Here is a 20121-nt window from a genome sequence, read left to right as displayed (position 1 = left end):
TTTTCCACAATTTGAAAAAAAATAAAAAAGTGAGGATTTTACAAAAGCGCAAACCTTACATTCATGTTGTCATGACAAGGAGGGGGAATGACTTCCACTTCTCGTGGGTAACTAAGAGTGGGGCCTCTATGTTGTCATTATGAAGTTGGGCGTTCTGAGATCACCGCCGTGGAATTAAGCGAGAGGGATCGGCAAAGCAGCTTCTAAATTTACTTGTCACAAAAACAGAAATACCCACCAAGGGAATATTCATTCCCATCTGCTTTTCCATACGCAGAAATATGCAACGTGTTAGAATTTTTAAAAGGCGTCAAATGGAAAGGGAAAGATGGGATTGACTCCACTTATCCTGGAGTGTTTTTTTTTTTTTTTTTTAAATCGGTTTACGTTGTGTCCTACTGTGGAAGATACAAAATGTGAAAAAATTTGCCAGTGTCATTTTGTCCGTTTCGCCTCATTTTTTTTTTTTCACCACCTTATGTTGGTTCTTTTTTTTTTTTTTCTGCACATTTCTTATCTTCTTTGGGCAGTCCTTAATTGTGGATTCACCTTATTTTATCAATTAAATGTGAAGATATATGTGTGTTTTTATATCCTTTTTCGCTCAACCGAATTGTAGTTGCTTCGTGCCACTTGTACGTTCCTTCTGTGTATTCTCTGCAAGTGAAGAACGTCCAACTGAGGGAGCACACATTGAGTAAACGAAACTGTGATGAAGTTCCTGTAGTAGCATTATTCTTTCCATGTAGGAAAAGCGAACGGCTTCGTTAGCTCACGAAGTGCTATACTTCTTTTGCGTGGTGCAAAAAAAAAGAAGAAAAATCTGAAAAGGGGAAAGCCAAATGTGCCTCCTGTCCAACACCAAACTGAAAAAAGAAAAGAAGGAAAAAAAAAGGAGCAACATAAGCTGGTGAAAAAAAAAAAGCATATTAGCAAGTGGCCACGTTTTCCATGCCAAACAGCGAAAGAAGGCAGAATTAAGCTGTCTGCACAAACGCGACAAAAAGGATCACTGCAAGATGAATCACAAACCATTTTATAACGGACCAAAAGTAACAAAGGAAGATCTAGAAGAAGAATTTGACAAAACAAAGTGTCATCTCAAAAGTAGCTGGGACGAACTCACAGATGGGTCACAATATACAGAGGAAAAGTTGCTACACAGACGAACAAAACAGGACATGTGCAAATCAAGATTCTTCGCAGACGGTAGTAAAAAGAAGCAGACCGGTATACTTTTTAAGGGCACGTCTAAAAAGGTGCATACATATATCGACAGTACAGCTGGGGAGTTCTTATGCCGGGAAAAGGGGTCCATCCCAATTTATGGAAAATTAAAAACTTTTAAAAAAAGAAAAAAAAATCCACATAAAGGTTTTTATTTCAGCCACGTTATATCAAATATGGATAGTGCACCACACACACGTGATGGTAGCACCTATAGTGTTAACATGGAAACCCCCTTTGCGTACCACAACAAGAGGAACTACGACGCCAGGGGGATTAATCCAGACACTGCAGAATTAACAACAGCCAGGGAAAAAAACCTAGATGAGAAGGCAACCATTTCGTGCAGCTTCCATGGGAATAGTAAGAACGATGATCCGCACAATGCTGAACACACCACTTGTGTAAAAGTTGGAAGAGGGGAGAAACGCAATGGGAATAATGGAAGATCGTTCTGGATTAGTAAAAACCAGATGAACATTTCCCGAAAATGCATAGACCAAGGGATGTCACCCTACAGTTCCAGTAAAGCGAACGAACAGGGAAATATCCTCCTAACAACCCAAAGGAGCAAATTTGCCAGAGGAAAGTTACGCTTAAGGATAAGTGGGAAGAATAAAATAGACAAAATGTCGCAAGTACCAGTGGAGGAAGAACTAAATGACGATTCCACTTCCCCTTTAGGCGATTTACTCAAAGGAATAATGCCCAGAGGAGGGGGAAAAAAAAAAGTTAACTACAGAGCGTTAGTAATGAAGAACTACAAAAATAGGGTCAATCATGAGCGACATGCGGATCAACATAATGAGAAAAAAGAAGAATCAAAAGAGGTAGCGGTAGATTACGATATAATGTCGAAGCATAAGAGACAAAAAGGAAACCCTCACGTGCGAATATGTGTCAATAAAGGGAATATACAATACTCTGATCCGAAATACACTATCGATTCTGTTCAAGAATGTGCATCTCTTGACAGAAAAATGCAGAATTACCTAAATGAGCAGCTTAAATATTATGGATCCAAATTGAGAAGGGAAAACCTCGAACATGTTTGTCTCTTCCTCCGGAAAAGGCCTCAAGGGAGAGTTCCCCATGGCGCGGCCAGGAGGTATATACTGCACTGTGAAGTGGAAGTGCGTTCTTAAGAGGCACATTTTTCAGGCTACTCTTTTAACCACGCATCGGCGTCGGTCTATTTAAGCAATGCTGCGCATCATTACAGCCGCTACGCAAAATCATTGTCTCCTTCCCCCCTTAATCATTCCCAACCGAAGCCACCGCATTGATGAAGATGAAGAGCCAAACGTGCCAACCCGCCCGTGTAAAAATTGCAGAAAGGAGATAAACCTCAGAAGCTACATAATGGAAGGAGATGACAAAAAAAACAGCGCGAGGATGATGACTAATGCGAGGGACATGGCCCCTGCAATATCGGGCGAAATAATGAAACAAATGAGAGGTCGGGAGAAAGAAAGAAATGAGGGACAAACGAGGAATTTAGCACACAAAAATAAACTGACAGACGAGTTAAAAAATTTAAAAAAATTGCAAAAAGAGCAAATCAACTTCTTCACAATTTACACACATTTAACCAATGAAAAAAAGATTTTAAAGAAGATACTAAACCGACAAACAAGGGACAATAGAAAAAATTATTCAAAAAAATTAATTCAAGTAAAAAAAAATATTACCAATTTTGTTACCCTTTTGGAGCAAATTCTTGCAAAAATAGACGCAGAGAAAAAGGGGCCATATGCCCCAACATACCATGGAGACAGACACTATCATATTAGTTGCCTCCTAAAATTGGTGGAGGACGTTATAAGTATTGTAGCCGATCATTTCTGTCACGTGGAATAAATTATGGACATAAAAAATATTACGCTCAAGTGGGGGGTGTAAAATTCCCTGTGTTGCCTCCTGAGAAGGGTGGGAAGTACCATTTGGGTGATAATCGTTGAGGGACGTGGTCTCCACCATTTCTGCGTGACAATGCAGCAACAGACGAATGAATAATCCGCGTGTGGAATATTTGTTTGGCCATTTTTTCATCTCCCCATTAGGTGGGAAAAGGGATACATTATGCACCAATTTGCGCGTCATCTTTTCTTCCCCAAAAAATTGTTCAACTTTATTTTGTCGAAGAAACTTATCTTGCTTTTTGTGACTAAGAAGGAGAAGAAAAGGAAAAAAAGGAAAAAAAAAAAAAAGAAGTGAGCGGGGGGGGAAATAATCGCCGTGATGTGAACGAACTGGTGCACCATAATAAGAGGCCTTTTTTTTTTTTTTCTTTGGAAGCTCCTAAAGGTTCGCCTTGTGAGCTAAGGCCACCCCATAGAGCTTTCCTTACTACGGTTATTCAGCTTGTATGTTATGTCTTTTTTTCCTCCCTCCATATCCTGTGGCGCGGTCTGCAAAAGAAGAAAACGACTCAAGCGCCATAGCGAAACGGGGCAGCCAAGCGGAGCCGCAAAACAGAGGAGCAAAGCAGAGCAGTGGAAACGGAGCAGCGAAACGGAGACAATTTCACATGGAACAGCTATTAAAACGTGTTACGGGGCACACCCTCATGACGTGGTTTTCCATTCTTACCGTTCGCGTGTCCAACGAGGTGCCCCACGGGTGCAAACCTAAACGAGCTTTCGAAGAATTGTAAAAGGGAAAAAAGGTGAGTAAGGGGGTGATCCTCTGGTTTAAAAAAAAAACAATATGCCTGTCTGTGCATTGCAAATAGGAACCTAAACGAACGACTCGATTAAGCTGCAGATGATGAGAAAACGTCCTTTTAGAACGCTCCCGGATGTACTAAAGACGCCTTTTTATAGTGCCTCTTCCCCACAGTGTATTAAGCTTTAGGGGTGGACTATCCCATGGAACATCCGATTCACGACTCGCCTGGATCACCGTCCTTTGCTGTTCCTTACCATTCGGGGTGCTGATCCAGCCAATTTCATCACCCAAGTTCTGTAACCCCACGAGATCGCGAGACTCTAGTAGCAGCACCCGGGACCTCCTCTCTGAAAGTACCAATTCGACCACACCTAGGCCAACTTCATAAGTGGGTATCTCCTGTACATACAATTTATCCACATCGATATTAAACACTTTTCTGTTTCTTGCTATACAGACTCTTTTAGACGCATAGTCAAAGGACACGGTGCAATTTCTCGTGATGACGTTCGATTCAGCTGAAAAGGGGGAAATGAGGAGAAGGGCGTGGGGTTGAAGCGGTGCTGGTAGGTTCACGGCTGTTTGTGCACCCTCACTGGGTCCACTGCTGTAGTACGCTGTTGTAGTAGGTTGCTGTTGTACATGGCTGTAGGACGCTGCTCTGTTCCCCTCATGACGCAACGCGTCTACTTTTCGTGCACCTTACATAACACTATGTGAGCGTAGGCCTGGAACCCCCTGCTGAGATACTGTTGCCTTTTCTTCTTTTCTCCCTCCAAGGATCCATTCACTTCTTGCAACCCTCCTTTCGGGAAATCGCCCTCCCTCCTCACTGAAACCGCAGCTGCGTTGGCGATGTTTTGTTCTTCCTCTGATTCCTCAGGGTCTGATTTTAATCCGATGCTCATCTGGTGGCTCCTTTCGCTGCTCAGTTGGTGACGCAGCTGATGGCTCATCTCATCGCTCTGCGAGTCGCTTAGTTGACGCCTGACATAGTCCCGCAAATTCCCTAAAGAATTTTTTGAGATGTCCCTGGAGGGACTCTTAGCCAGTTCACCAAACGAAGTGGAACTCTTTCTGAAAATATTATTATGAGTTGTAGCATAAGGACTGTTAGCTAATCTGAAAGATGGCATATTTATGGGTCTGCTTTCCCCATCCAGCTTGGTGTCTTCCTTACTGGACATTGTTGAGATTGACTTTATGACATCCGCTTCATTGCAGTTTGAGTACCTATTGGGTTGGACCTTTTCTGGTCCGTGTGATCCCTCTCCAGAGGCTTCTCTACATTCATTTAGCTCGTTCAAAATGTGGCTGTTTTCCTCCTGAGCGATCTCCCCCTGGGACAGATGATACTTAATACAATTTTTGGAACTCTTTCGACTCACATTATGCGACGTAATGCTGATATCTTTTAAATTTTCATTAAAGACAAATTCTTCAATTTTCTTGTTCGTTTTTTGGTGACTAGGGTTCTTAGGAATATCTGCCTCCGCGTGACTCTTCTCTATAATGGATGCCAGCCTGCCCAGTGAGTACGTTCCAACGGTCACCGCTTCGTTAGCTCCGCTGCCTTTTTTTACTTCTTTGTATAGGTTCATATATCCATTTTCGTTTTTGTTATAGATCATGGTGTTGTGACCTAGCCTCATGTTGTCGTAAGCTAGATTCATGTTGTCGTCACCTAGCTTAATGGTGTTGTCTTCCTTGGGTGAGTCATCCTCTGGGTGCCTCTCCTGCTCGGTGAAGCGGCCGCGTAGGGGGTGTGTATTCATTTTGAATTTTTCACCCCTTTTGGGCTTCTCAGCCAATTTGGATGTTTCACCCCTATTCACTTTTTCGCCTTTGTCCATTTGGGACTTCTTCTCAAATGAGCCAGTACACTTTCGAAGCGGCGCATCGGCCCCCGCTTTGCGCAGCCTTCTGGTCTTCTTTATTTTTCCGATTTGGCTTTCCCATAGGGGAGAATCCATCTGCGGGGGGAACGGATGGACTGCTTTCACCCTTTCGGCGAGGGGTACCTTCCCCGTGAGCCTCTTCCCCATTGGCTGTTTCTTCCCCTCCCCCCCATTAAGGTGCATTTTGATCCGTCTCAAATTTTGCGATTTCCTAATCGGACCCGTCTCCTTATCACTGCACAGGTAGATAGCTTTGAGGTATCTTTCCTTTCTCCTTTTCAGCTTGGAAAAGATGCTCTCCATGGAATTTTCTTTGCTACTCCCGGGGCAGCGTTTTTCCTTTCCTAGAGACCATTCATTGGTGTGGACGGGGGTGCGATTGCTTCCGCCAACCTTGCCTCTCTCTGCGCCTTTACATTTTTTCTCCTTTTTCCCAAGATTTGCTTCTTCGCCGTTTTTTTGGTCCCCTATTTGGTTTCGTTTGAGAATGCGAAACGCCATGGCCTCCGCATCGTCGTAGAGATGAACTTCTCTAATGTTGAAGATGGCTCTTCTGTAAAAGTCGAAAAATTCTTGTTTGCCATTCAGCTCGTGGTCCCGGAATAGACGTTTGCACATCCCGTCTGTCCTTTTCGTGATGACAATTTTCTCTTTTTTTTTCTGTTCATTCATGTAGGAGAAGTCGACATGATCATCTGACCACTCGTTTTCCTTAAACGATTTTTTTAAAACGTTTTCATTGTTTTTCCCTTTTATGAAAATGTCCTTTGTTAAGATACCATTGGGATCCATTTGGAAAATTATTTTTTCTTTTTTTTTCCTATTCAGTATGACTTTTTTTTTATTTCCTACGTAGAAGACGTTATTTCTGTTGAAAAGGGGGTTCTTTTTCTGGGTTTTGCCGTCCTGTGGCTGTCCGTCTGTGCTGTCCTGCACTTCTGACTCGTCACTGCTGCTGCAGAAGAAATAATCATACTCATTCATGTGGATAATATTTTTCTCCCTCCCTCCATATGGTGTAAAGAACTCAATGGTGGCATTTATATTGCCATTGTTATCGGTGCCAAAGGTGGTGACCGTTCTATTTATCCCTAAAAGGATACGTTTCAAATCACTTAAATTGTTCATTCCTCCCTTCGAGAGGGACCCATCTGCAGAGGAGGTATTGCTTCCTCTTTGTCTTAATAAGTATGATTTACTCCGACAAATGCGGTTAAATTTTTTCCTCAATTTTTTTCTATTTTGCAATGCCAAATTTCTATCTCCTAATTGGAAAAATCGGAATGGCTTAATCTTCCTATGTGGGTCGAAGTATTCTGTCTCGTTCAATTCATCAGCCGCGTACAGACATCGGATGCAGTTTCGCGTTGAAAAATCGTCTTCTAAAATGTCGCTATGGGGGAAGCGTTCCAAATGTGGACCTTCGTCTTTTGCTGCTTTCACGTTTTTTTCACCTTCCCTATATTGTGTGCCATCCAGTGGTCCACTCGTTTCTTCACGTTGAGGCTCCCTTTCTGAAGCAGAGAGGTGGGCACAGGGGGAGAAATATATCAGTCAAACAGTGCCACAATATCGAATGTTCAAACGCTCAGGTCAAGACCACTCATGCCGGTTTTGTCCCCCCTTCTGGACGGAGAACTTCTACAAAGGATGTTTTGGCAACCCTTCTAGCTAGCTCCCCAATGATAAACACTCTTAGTCCTTCTCAAATTTACACCTGTAAGTGGCTGCTTCTCTTTACGGGGTTCTTCATCTTCGGTCTATCCTCATCGGAATGGAAAAAAAAAATAAAATAATAATAATAAAATGAAGTCATTCACATGGACATACATAGAAAAAAAAAAAAAAAGGATAAAATAAAATAAACTAATCTGGAGTGGCATCCTTGCCGCTCGTTCGCAGAACTTATCGCGACTGTCACTTGTGCATGCACTCTGTGTAGTGGCACAACAATCAGTTTGTTTTTTCTGCTTATCCTTTTTTTTCAGCTTTTTTTCACGAACCAGCGTGTCCTCGGCAGAAGCCCCGCCAATGTCACCATCCCTGGGCGTGGGTAGTTCCTCCTGCCACAGCTCAGCCACGATGTCCTCGTTGTATCTCATTAACAAATGAGACAGCGTGTCGCAAATGGAGCATATTTTCTGCAGATACTTTTTGTTCTTATTCTCGCTCTGCTTCTCCTGTAGGGGTGAGAAGTAAAAAGGGGAGTAGCAATGAACCGGTGCACCAAAGGGGGGCAGAAACTTTCGTCATGCATGTGTCGACACACATACACAACGTTGCACATGAATCTTTTGCTCCGTCCACTTTTCCTTTTTTTGAGGAGATTACTATCAAGGTATATAACTCCATCGCCGCGGAAATGGCCTTTTCGATTTTCTCATCGATGCCTGAAATGGGAAAAAAAAGAAAAAAAATGAAGAAATATGCTGACAAAATATGGTGCCCATATTTTTCAACACGCGCAAGAAAAGGTTTGAATAGGGCATCCCACCAAAATGTCATTTTCTTTCTTTTCCGTTTAACCTCGGTTAAGTTTGCTTTGCGCCTTCTTTCCCTTCAGTATTTGCATGTATAGGAAAACAACCAAGTGGAACTCTACTCAGGGGGACAAGAGTTCATGGAGTGGGGATGAATTTACCCACCGTTTCGGTTGGCACGATCGTTGGCACATTGTATGCCGCATGGTGTCATGTGCACCCATGATATGCATGAACCATGTGTCCATTGTTTAAAAAAATGCCATTTGCTGTTTTTCCTTACGCTCGGTGATTATTTTCCCTTTGACTCTTTCTGCTATGTGTAGATTGTCAATGTATGCGCGGCCTATGGTGTCTTCGAGGGGTTCTTCAGTGGGTGCACATGGAGGGGGGGGAAAGCATAAAAGAGGCATAAAATTAGGGAATAAGAAGAGTGCAGCTTCTCCGACATGGATTGGAAAAACACCTTTTTTTCTCATTCTTGGACATATTCCTACGCAACCGCAGATGCACTAACCTCTGGCCAAGAGAAAAAGGTTTCCATTCTTTTTGGCGAAACATGACGGGGCACCACCTAACTGATGTCTCTCGTATGCACACGAACCGCTTGAAAAAAAAGTGGAAAATTAGCAAAATGGCTAAGTGGAAAATTAGCAAAATAGCCAAGTGGAAAACTAGCAAAATAGCCACGTGGTGAAGTGGGAAAATGTGTTCCCTGTGGAGTTCCTAAATTTCGAAAGGACAGATAAACATTAGAAAATATTTTCAGTTACGCGTTCAGGTTGGGATCTCCGGGAGAATGGGCAAGTTTGTTGTTATCCATTGGGAATTAGGCCTAGGCGTGGGGCTCGATTGCTTTTTGGTTTCTCTGCGCCAGCGGTTGCTGTTAACAGACGTGGAGTCACGATTCAATCGCTGCCTTCTTTTTGTTTCATTGCTTTTTGTTTCACTCTATTTTGGTTTTCTTTGTTCTGCGTTGTTCTATTTGGTCCCATTTAGTTGTTCGTTGTTCCATTTCGTTCTATTCCTTTCCATTTCGTTCTATTCCGTTCTATTTCGTTCTATTTCACTGCATTTCATGTAAATTTTTTTTCACACATGGTGCGAAATTAGAAAAATAGCCTCTTGGTAACGTACAAAACTGAGAAGGGTGCCTAAGGTTGCCGCCAAACATTGCACGGGTGAAATTTTTTTTTTTTTTTTTGGTGCCCACTAGGGTTAAGCAGTTTTGAAAGGTGCTTTGTTAAAGTGCCCTGGTAGGTTACATTCGCGCCGCGAGAATAACCGCTTGAGGGTTTCCCCCCTTACGACGAACTTTATTTCGCATTCTTTAATTTTTTTTCGTGCCATTCGAGTTATATCTTAAAAAATTGAGCATGCGCGATGGGCGATTTCGCCGCAATGAGTGTTCTTTACACATAAGAGGCGGTGGGAATGTGGCAGGGCAGAGTTTCGCACACCGGAATGGAAACGCTTGGGAGGGACTAACCAGGAATTATCTCACAATTGACCACACGATTGGCCAAGCAACTGACCAAACAACGGACACACCAGGGGACACTACCCTGTCGTGCAGAACCCTACTCCAACGCAACCACTTCGATGTGGTAGGAATAACTCTAATTTGGAACAACCATTACGGAAATGTCATTATGTAAAAAAAAAAAAATTCCCCTTGCGCAGCGAAATGTGAAGGTTTTACGACCAGATAAGAAACACAACTGACGCGAATAACAATAGTTCGGGGAGGGGGATGAAGAAGGAAATGGCTAAATGGAGTGGGGGAGAAAAACTACGACGTGGTTATCACGTAACGATGTTATTATGTTGAGGAGAGAAGAACGAACCCTCACATGGTGTGCTTCCTATGGGGAGAAATAACTTCACTAGAAAGGGAGGGGTCAAGAAGTTTCCGCCTTGCAACTACGCGCGCAAGTGGGTGCATGCATGTACATAGGCGGATAAAGCTGCAACTAGATGTTCATTCGTCTGCATGCCCCTCTACCGGTAGGGCAGGGCAAAATTGCGAAGAAGAAAGCAGGTTGTTGGAAGGTCTCTTTTATGCAACGGGAAAAAGGAAGAAGTTTTTTTCTCTTTTTTTTTTTTTTACCCTCTGGACGAACCGCTAAATAGAAGAAGGAAAAAATATTTTTTTTTATGTTCATTTTTTCGTTTTCCCCTCCGAGTGGGAGTTCTTTCCTTATGATGCGAATGCTGATATGATGACCTGACCCACGTACGAACACGTGGTAACCGCAGTCACGTCTCTGCTGTGACTACCGGGAGGACGCATCGCCGCAAATGGGAAAGAGCAACAGTGGTATTCTCCATATTAGATATGGCGACTTCGTAGGCATGCCGAAGTAGTGTAACCCATGCGCATATGTATCACATAAATATAAGGGGCAATTTAATCCCATTTGAGGAGGCTGCCTCGTGAAAGTTCTTACTCCGCGCGTAGAAATTTTCTCCGGCTATACAAAAAAGATGAACCAAATTAGCGAGAAAAACAAATCTTTTGAAGAGAAGGAGAAGAAGAAAATCCACTGTGCCATCCCGAAATTTATATTGAACAATGAGCTGCTGCAAAAGGCTATAAAAAAGAGCTTCCCAGAAAATTACAATTTCGAAATATACAAATGCATTGACATTATCCTAAGGGAAAAATTTAAGAACATCGTGCTGCAGTTACCCGAGGGATTGCTAATTTGGGGATTGTATATTTCGGAGATTTTATACTTTTTTTGTGACTGTGTGGAAGACGTTATTATCCTGGGAGATGTCACCTATGGTGGATGTTGCATTGATGATTACACAGGAGAGAAGCTCAACTGTGATTTGATCATTCATTATGGACATTCCTGTTTGGTTCCTTTGACTGTGACAAGAATACGATGTATTTACGTATTCGTGGATATAAAATTAAACACTTCCCATCTGGTGGAGACGATAAAAAAGAATTTCAACAAAAGTGACATTGTTTTACTCCTTGGCACAATACAATTTTCCTGCCTTGTACACAATGTGCATAGCATTTTAAAGAAAGAAAATCATTTTGACCTTTTTCTGCCCATCCCACAAGTGCTTCCCCTGACCAAGGGAGAGGTACTCGGGTGCACTTCCCCCAATTTGTATCGCTTTCTCTATGAGCACCTTGTGAGGGAAGCAGAAGGGGGGAGGGGGGTTGTGGAGAAGGAGGAGTCCAGTCAAAATCACCGCTCATCAGGCGAGGCAGCACAAGCGGAGAAATACCCCTCTGGAGCTATCCCCCCAAAGGATAACAATGACAATCATCACAGTGAAGCATTCATCATGAACGAGTGCAGACGATTTTTACAGAAAAATCAAGTCAAAATTGTCTTCATAGCAGATGGGAGGTTTCATTTGGAAAGCTTGATGATACACAACCCCGATTTTTCCTTTTACCGATACAATCCATTTAACAAAATAATGACGACGGAAAAATATAACTACAGCCTTTTTCACGAAATACGAAAAAATGAAATAAAAAAATGCTCCAACTGCAAAAGTGTGTGCATTATTTTAAGTACTTTGGGAAGACAGGGAAATGTCAACATTTTACAAAACATTTTAAATCTTGTCAAACAAAAAAATATTTTCTTTTTTATCCTTTTATTGTCCGAAATATTTAATGAAAAATTAGCTTTATTCAAAAATGTCGATGTTTTTATACAAATCGGCTGCCCAAGGTTATCCATCGACTGGGGCAATTACAACTCGAAACCTCTCTTAAATAGTTATGAAGCGTATGTTTTTTTGCAGGCAGTTACATATAGAGAGATATACCCCATGGACTACTACGCCAACTTGGGCAATGTGTGGAGCAACTACAATGCTGGGATTGGCGACACGACTGAGAAAAACCTATCCATACGGGAGATTATCCGTCGGCGCATTCAGCTTCGCAAAAGCAAAATTAGCATTCGATATCAGTAGTGTGCAGTGGCAGAAAAAAAAAGGCGGTTAAACTGTGTCCTCCACACGTATTCTCTTTCTTCTTCCTAGTTTTGTCATTACGAAGATAATTTTTTTCACCACGTTTTTTCGTGTATAATTGCCCTCTTCACGCGTTGCGAAATGGCAACCTATTAGTTCCTTTATTTATTTATTTTTTTCTTCGATCACCGTACATAGTAACTACAACCACGCTGCTCCCGTTTGTATTAAAAACGTTCTGCAGAAAATGGCTCCCAAAATGGTATTTGAAAGATGGAAATGACACCTTTTTCTTTTATGTCAGTGCGCGCGCGGTTTGAAATCAATCTGAACAATTTTGAAAAAAAGTTTGCACATTTTGGAAGGGAAAGGCGTCACGGGGGTTCCTCAAAACAGCCTTACAGTTTCACCTACCTGGTTGCTACCCTTTGGCAAGCTTTTCTTTCCCGTTGCATCATCTACTATGCCGTAGTTTTTTCGACCCATCTGCTTCCACCTCCATTGTCAAAGCATTTCACCTTGCTTTAATTTTAAAAAAGAATACATGTCGCCATGTCGGCTGTTCGACACGTCGCCATTTCACCATTTCGCCTTTTCTCCTCCGCGAAAATGTGATGCAACACGCACTGTTACTGACTGCGGGAGAAGCGCAAGCTTTCTGGAAACCCTTCCATGATGCCGCGTAATCGTCCGCACGTATGCACATGTATTATAACGCCTTAACGATTTACGTTTCACGATTCACATTTTACCTTTTACTTGCGCATCGTTCACTTGGCGCTTTCTGACATGAAGAAATCGAGCGGGAGGGCTGCTTAACGCATTTTTTTCTTCCTTGCATTTTGCTTTCTCCTATTTTGCATCCTCACATTTTGCGTATCCGTTAATCTGTTCGTTCCATCTGATAGGTGTTTTTGCGATGACATTGCGTTACACAAATGTGGCGTTTTGTTTTTTTTTTCTCATTTTTCTCCACACTTCTTTTGAATAAAAATAAGCAGAGCGAATGGGAGCGAAAGAGAGATTAATCAAATTTGCAGTTAACATTTGTCAATTTTTAAAGTTGTAATTTTGGCTGTATGATTTACATTTATGTAGCTTGTTATCTACTGCAATATTTTTGCAATATCCTTTTTTTTTTTTTCGACTTTCTTTTTTTTTTTTTGTTTTACTCACAGAATTGATGTTTCGCCATATGCTATGGAGAGAGAGTATTGTTATATGAGCATACGTGAAAATATTTGTATGGACAGTATGCCCGTACTTTTTGCGCGAACTCTTTTTGCTGGCCCTTTGCGCTCGACGCTTGCGTGGCCGCTCTCGCAGAACCAGCTTTCCAGGGCCCCAATTGGATCTCCATAAGAATTCCTATTAGGGCCACCTGCGGCTAGCTACCCCTTCTGTAGTGTTCGTTTGGTATGCCGTACACACGATCAGCAGGCGGCCACCTCGGCGAACGCCTAGTTGCATATTTCCCCTGCACCCCCTTTACACTCCTCTGGCTTCGTAGTACCATCTCCGGCGCTGTAGTACGTATAGCAACATACGAGCGTGAGAGGTTTGCCTAAAATGATGTGCGTCCTGTGATAAATTCTTAGTGAAGAAGACTTTTCCACGTAGAAGACTTACAGACGTGTGTAGCGTTACGCCCGTGTAGGGTTATCCTTGTGTAGGATTATACGCGCTTTGTGTATACATGTTTGTGTAAGCTATTGGCCTAGCTGCGCGGATTCGCGAAATAGAAAAACACATTGATGCATACTTTTTGCACCAATCGAGTTGTCGGATTTTTGTCGCCCTGTTTTTCCGGCACCCTGCGTTTCGTTATTAGTATGCTCCGCGTTTGGTCCCCAAGTGGATGCGCATTTCGACCTACTCATTCGTCTCCCCCCCCGTCGGAAGTGCTCGCCTCTGTTTAGCTCCCAAGCGGTGTAGCGGTATTGTAGTATTGCGATATTGCCCCATTGCTTCATTTCAGCATTGCGGAGTAGCAACTTTTTGACGTATAGCCGCAACAGCGCAGCACCTCAGGACTGTGGTACCTCTGCGTGACGCTCCTCAACCAAAGAACGAGCGCGGCTCGCTCACCCGAAAATGGAGGAGATAATCATCCATATGATCATCATCGCGCCACTGACCAAGTGGCTAATAGGGCAGAATAGGTCATGGAACAAGGGCAAGCGAGAATACGGAGTGTACATCGCGCTGATGCTCCTCTTCTGTGTGGGAATATACGAACTGAGAAAATCGAACCAAAATTTGTACGAAGTTCTGCAGATAAAGTCATATGCATCAAGGACAGAGATTCAGCAGGCCTTCAGAAGGTTATCCCGAGTGTACCATCCGGACAAAAACAAAGAAGCAGATTCATTCGAGCGATTTACGAGAATAAGGGAAGCATACGAAATTTTATCAAATGAAAAAAAAAAATACATATATGACAGATTTGGTGATTTTGCTGGAAGCGAAATTACCAATTTTTTTTACGTGGAAATTATCATCATAGCGATATTTCAATTTGCCATTTCATTTATCTTTGGTTTTCTCTATACCTATGGAAAAGACAATGAGAAGTATCGAATCTTAATTTGTTTGTACATTGGTCTGAACTTTTGCATGGAGCTAGTTTTCCGATTTAGTCCCGAGAGTACTCACTTCCTATCGTTCCCTCCCATTTTCTGTCACTACACGCCTTTCGAGAGGATCCATTCTCTGAGGGTGCTAGTCCCCCTTGTGATGAATGCCATCCTCCTGGTCGATGTTTACTTCATCGATGAAGACACGGATCTCTACCTGTCCACCTTTTGCGAATATGTCTTTGAGAACAGCCATAAAACTATAAAGAACATGGACGACGCCGTAATCTTCTGTGCCCGTTTGGTCGATGGTAAGGAGGGACATCACGCGAGCGCCCCGACGCGATGAACAGGCGCGTGTGTGCAAATTTGATGATTGTCGAGAATGCGGTTACTTCAATGAGTACCTTTCTCGTTTTGTTGTTTCTCCATCTTTTCGTCGTTTCCCCCTCTTTTGGTTGTCTTCCCTCCTTTTCGTCGTTTTTCCCCTGTGTCCATTTCCATTCTTCTCACCCCCCCCTGCAGGCAAAGTGAGCAAGGCGAACAACTTCTCCTGGAGGGAAAAGGACCCCTACAGCGACATGGCCAACATTGACGAACTGGAGGATGACGAAACGTATGACAAGAAGTGCGACAAGAATGATCTCTTTTACAGGCTACTATATAACGTGGTCGAAACAAGCACAGAGGACGTGGACCTGAAAATTCCCAAAAAGGCTCTCTGCCGTCGTTTCGACTGGTCCAGATTGTACACGGATAGCGTTATGGAGAAAAACACCGAGGAGGTTCGATTAGCCGAAAGCGCAAGTTGTGTAAATGCGCACATGGGAGGAAAAAAAAAAGAAAAAAAAAAAATGAACCGCCACGGTTTGCAATTAACCACGCATATGTGTCTGTAAATTATTTCTCCTCCCTGTATACACTTATTCCCATTTGCGCATTTTTCCTTTTTCCCCACTTTACAGAAAGACTTCGAAGAGAGCAACACGTCCAAAGGAATCCTATTTTCATCTCTGCTGTACTTTATTGGTTTGATATCTCATTTGTTATCCAAGTGATGTGAAGAGGTGTGGCCAGTTCGGCCACTGCGGCGCCTTCGTCTTGTCTGCGCACATATGGCACATGAGCGGAAGGCACATTTAACACCCTACCGCTGCACACATGTGGCACGTTAGCGATGCACAAATTTGACTTTTTAATTTTCTCCCCTTTAACCCCCCCCTTCTTGTTATTTCGTTGCTGTCAATTTTGCTGCGATTTACTCTGCTTTTTTCTCTTTTTTCGCATATTGCCCCTCCTTGAGGGTTCCCCCAAATGCCATGTTTTTGTTCTTCATGCACAGTTCTGGGAAATACACACGAAGACGCTTATCACTCTGTCTGCACGCAAAGCTGCTACACACATCAGTTGTTTTGTTCCTTTTTATATTTATTTTCCAACGCTTCAACTAAGTACTCCATTGCTGCAATTTTGCAAAGAAGGGAAGGAAAAGGAAACGCATCATATGAGGGCTACGACAAGAAGGGCGCAGGCACAGAAGAGGTGATCACAAAACGATTCTCAAAATGGAAACGTAAAACAGCTGCGCTGTCTTCTGTGTTTTTCCTTACGGTCGCTGATATTGCCTTCTGGTGGGGGTAAGTCTTGGGGGAAGAGTGGTGGAGAAAGAAAAAAAAAATAAAATAATAAAATGAAGAAATGAAAAAATGAAAGAATAAAAATGAAGGAAACGTGGTAGCGACACGACAAGGGCACGCCCCGCCGGTGGCATAGACAAATGTGCGCATAGTTAATTATGCGCTCATACGATCATGTGGACATGCCACTCACTCAGGGACATTAAGATGAAATTCAGGTGAGACGGCAGGGACATGTCGAGCGACTTCAAATTGGGATTCAAAGCTCTGCTATTTATTAAGTCCATGATGTCGTACTTGTTCTGATACCCAGACGGCATGTGCCTGCGCGTGTTTCGAAAAGAGGTGTTCCCCAGATGAGAATATGCAGGGTTATGGTTCGAATTGGACCAAAGTGGCAGCGGCGGAGAGGCTCATCCATTGGTCGCATCGTCGGTACAAATGGGCATATAAACCACACACATATGCAAATCGTTCGCGTCTTTATTTCTCTGCTTCTGGTGGCTTATAACATTTTCAGTTCCTCGTAGGCTTCCGGTTTCTCAAGCAGTTTAGAAAAATTTTCGCTCACAAAGAAGTCCTTAAAGGAGACCGCTACCAATTGGAAAAAAAAAAAAAAAAGAGAAGTGTCATTTTTCATTTCAGACACTAGTGTACAAGTGGAGGTATACTAATTAAAGGAACAAAATGGGAAAACATCTGAAGCATTTTTCTTTGCCATTCGTAATGGCTCACACTTCTTCGAGTCAGGGCCCTGCAAATTTCTGTTGTGCGCAAATAGCAAGTCGGACAACCCAGACGAGTAGTCATTTGGGTTATATCTCCTTTTGCTCCCAATATCTGCATTGGGGTGAGATAAAAGGGAGCGAAAAAGGAAGGGACATGTCACAGGTGCGTTACTAGTTATGTATATAAGCCTTCTTAGAGCTGCACAATTGTGAATGCCTCTCCCCCCATTCACAACAAACGTCGGAAGCGATACAGCAGCCCAACCACAGCGCAGGCCTCACCTTTGGACAAATCGTTTGCTATGATGGAGTTGAATTTATTGACGAACACCTGCGCGATGGGGGTGATATTCAAAAATGAAGTCCATGGTGTGAAGGGGATGCCCATATGCGGCAAGATAGGGGTAGTCAGCCAACTGGGATACTGACCAACTGTACCAATTGGGCCATGAAAAAAAAAAGATAATCCTTCCTTCTACCCCCAAAATAAATGCTTTAACTTACTTCATCCTTCGAATCATCATAGTCTTGCATCCAATAAAAGGAAACCTCTCCTGGGAGGGGAAGACAAAAAAAGAGGCATAAATTTATATGTGTGTGATGATAACCCCATAGAAAGGCACCCAGTCGTTTGGACGGTTCAATTGTTATATATTTAGCGATTTCTTTGTTTTTCTCCCTATCATCCCTTCACCTTAAGAGGGCCAAGGCGCAACGATGCGTTCGGTCTCTTCTCCCATTTGAAAGGGTAACGTATTTGGGTATATTCTAATTTTGTCTTACCTCGCAATTTGTTCCTCAGGATATACACGCGCCCAGTTCTGCACTGCTCAACTCTTTCGAGGGATATACTTTTGGTTAAAATCAAATTGTCCTAAATGTAATGAGATGGGGAGACACATACGATTAGCATCATCTTGTGGGAGGTGGTAGAGTCTGTTGGGTCGCTCAACACGTTCAAGTAAAAAGTGTCTGCATTATTTGGGGTCATCTCTTTTCGCCTCTAAATGAATACCTCAACTTTGTTATTTTCCCTGTTGATCCATTGGAAGTTGTACAGATTGTCGCATATCTGTTTTTCATTTTTTCACAATAGGAATAGTTTGCCAGTTAAGGGGGGGAAGAAAAAATAGTCAAATTTGGAAACGAATAGAAGCACAAATTAACAAACGGGAGGAGGTAGGGTTCCCAAACGTCACTTCTATCACTGCTCGCCGTAATTGATGAAGATCACTGCAGCATGTTGTTGAAAGGCGTGAATCCATTTTTCTTTTACCTTATAAAGGACAAGTTTGCCCTTTCGGTTATCGGGCTTCACAGTCTTGCCATCATAAATACACTTCCCTGCATTTATTTCTAAGTGAATTTTCTACAGGCGGAAAAAAAAATAATTAAATCGTGGGCACGCGTTTAGTGCTTCCCCCTTGTCACTCAGACATGTGCGGCTTAACGAGACCAGGGAGGAGGGGGAAGGAAACAGACACAATGGACCAACCACACTACAGTTGCTTTTTTGTATGTGTTTATCATCTTGTGGGGACGGCACCAAGTACAATCTCATACGTATCCACACAAATGCAGTAAACTCCCAAATCGTTCGTGGCAGGTTCCCTTACCGCTGAATCCATTCTTGAATTATCCTTTCTGTCGAGATGAACATGAGTCGTTATCTGCCGAACCAGGTGTTATTCCAAAATGGGCAGAAATAAAAATGGGGCATTAACCCTTGTTTGGTTAAAAAGCAGGACGAGGCCAATCAACGTAAAAATTGTGAAATTCAACACAATACCAATGAACTTGGAAAAAAATATATAAACCTTTACTTTTTGGTGTCCTGTATACGTATATACATATTATGTATATTTATTTACTTATGCACGTACGTTACGTCCCTGTGCCGGATTTACGTCAGCACAAAAGCAGCGCTTTTCATATTTTCATGTGCTTATTTTTTTTGCCCATTGTTAGCGGTGCATAGTCGGAGCAATAACCCACGCGCTTACGTCGAGTTACCGCACAAGTTGCGACATGTCCGCCTTTGCAGTTCGTAGGTGAAGCATATCTGAACGATTTGCTGCGCCCAAGGGGGAAAGCAAAGAAGCGGCAGATTTGCCTTTTCAAAAATTAGCTGCCCTCACGTCGCTGCATTTATTGTGGAAATTGTTGTTCCTGTTGTAGGGCATGGTTAACGACAAGATGGGAGGGGGTGCACATGAATATATGTACATATGCACGTATGTTCTTTTTTGTCTTCTTCTTCATTTTAGTCCCCAAGAAATGAACCTCCCCACATGCGGTATGCCAACAGATCCGTAGTAACACATTACCCCCGTTAGCAGCCTCTTCTATGTGGCCAAATTGGATAAAATAGCTTTTTTTTCTTATTTTTGTCACCACGTTTGCGAGCATTTCTACCGTTGCCATCATTTTGGCGATGTTTAATATCGCTGGGGAGGATAAAACATTGGGACATATTCGATTATCCCGAACGGACATTTTAACGTTAAAAGATTTTACTCCATAGGCGTTTTTCGCAAAAGGAGGGGCACAACTTTTGGGAGGGGAAAGCTCCAAGGAGAACTGCTTTGGAGTAAAACACACCTTCGAGGTTGTAGCACATATGCGCATTTATTTACCAAACTGTTTGCCTTTTTTTTTTCTCCTTTTATTTCCTTTTTTCTCCTTTGTACACACTTATGCTGCATCCCGGTTGGGTAAATAAGGTCATTATTTTGAAAAAAGGGACTGGGAACATCCCAAAGTGACGATGCGTGAAAGTTCGTTTAAATGGTATCTCCTCAGGCGTTAAGGTGACACCACGAGTTCGGTAATTCATCTTTCTATTCGTAAAACGTTGTCAATAAAAGGGTTCGCGTTTTATGCATACATAACAATAAGTTGTTAGGTCTTTCCTGGAACTATTTCCTCTTTCGAGAAGACGCCAAACG

General features: G+C 42.6%; 5 protein-coding genes across 5 annotated transcripts; 3 read left to right on the top strand and 2 right to left on the bottom strand.

The window, feature by feature from the left end:
- Positions 1-1019: 1019 nt before the first annotated feature.
- C922_03718 (hypothetical protein) lies at positions 1020-3087 on the top strand (the record flags this gene model as incomplete). The annotated part of the gene is made up of 2 exons (XM_008819307.1): positions 1020-2335; positions 2502-3087. The coding sequence occupies 2 exons, from the start codon at positions 1020-1022 to the stop codon at positions 3085-3087; spliced, it is 1902 nt and encodes a 633-aa protein (XP_008817529.1).
- A 945-nt stretch (positions 3088-4032) lies between these two features.
- On the bottom strand, positions 4033-8367 carry C922_03717 (hypothetical protein; the record flags this gene model as incomplete). The annotated part of the gene is made up of 6 exons (XM_008819306.1): positions 4033-4415; positions 4604-7309; positions 7513-7555; positions 7799-7975; positions 8127-8185; positions 8322-8367. 6 exons carry the CDS (start codon positions 8365-8367, stop codon positions 4033-4035), a joined length of 3414 nt encoding a protein of 1137 aa, XP_008817528.1.
- A 2395-nt stretch (positions 8368-10762) lies between these two features.
- On the top strand, positions 10763-12232 carry C922_03716 (hypothetical protein; the record flags this gene model as incomplete). The annotated part of the gene is made up of 1 exon (XM_008819305.1): positions 10763-12232. One exon carries the CDS (start codon positions 10763-10765, stop codon positions 12230-12232), a length of 1470 nt encoding a protein of 489 aa, XP_008817527.1.
- A 2094-nt stretch (positions 12233-14326) lies between these two features.
- C922_03715 (hypothetical protein) lies at positions 14327-15866 on the top strand (the record flags this gene model as incomplete). The annotated part of the gene is made up of 3 exons (XM_008819304.1): positions 14327-15119; positions 15334-15620; positions 15774-15866. 3 exons carry the CDS (start codon positions 14327-14329, stop codon positions 15864-15866), a joined length of 1173 nt encoding a protein of 390 aa, XP_008817526.1.
- A 345-nt stretch (positions 15867-16211) lies between these two features.
- C922_03714 (hypothetical protein) lies at positions 16212-18801 on the bottom strand (the record flags this gene model as incomplete). The annotated part of the gene is made up of 11 exons (XM_008819303.1): positions 16212-16270; positions 16419-16451; positions 16639-16769; positions 16958-17039; positions 17181-17285; positions 17456-17504; positions 17678-17727; positions 17957-18047; positions 18189-18245; positions 18450-18542; positions 18790-18801. The coding sequence occupies 11 exons, from the start codon at positions 18799-18801 to the stop codon at positions 16212-16214; spliced, it is 762 nt and encodes a 253-aa protein (XP_008817525.1).
- Between the last annotated feature and the right edge of the window lie 1320 nt (positions 18802-20121).

Source organism: Plasmodium inui, assembly GCF_000524495.1.
Source record: "Plasmodium inui San Antonio 1 unplaced genomic scaffold supercont1.16, whole genome shotgun sequence".
Taxonomy (NCBI): Eukaryota; Apicomplexa; class Aconoidasida; order Haemosporida; family Plasmodiidae; genus Plasmodium; species Plasmodium inui.
The sequence above is the reverse complement of the archived record's forward strand: the minus strand, read 5'-3'. Positions and strand labels throughout refer to the sequence as shown.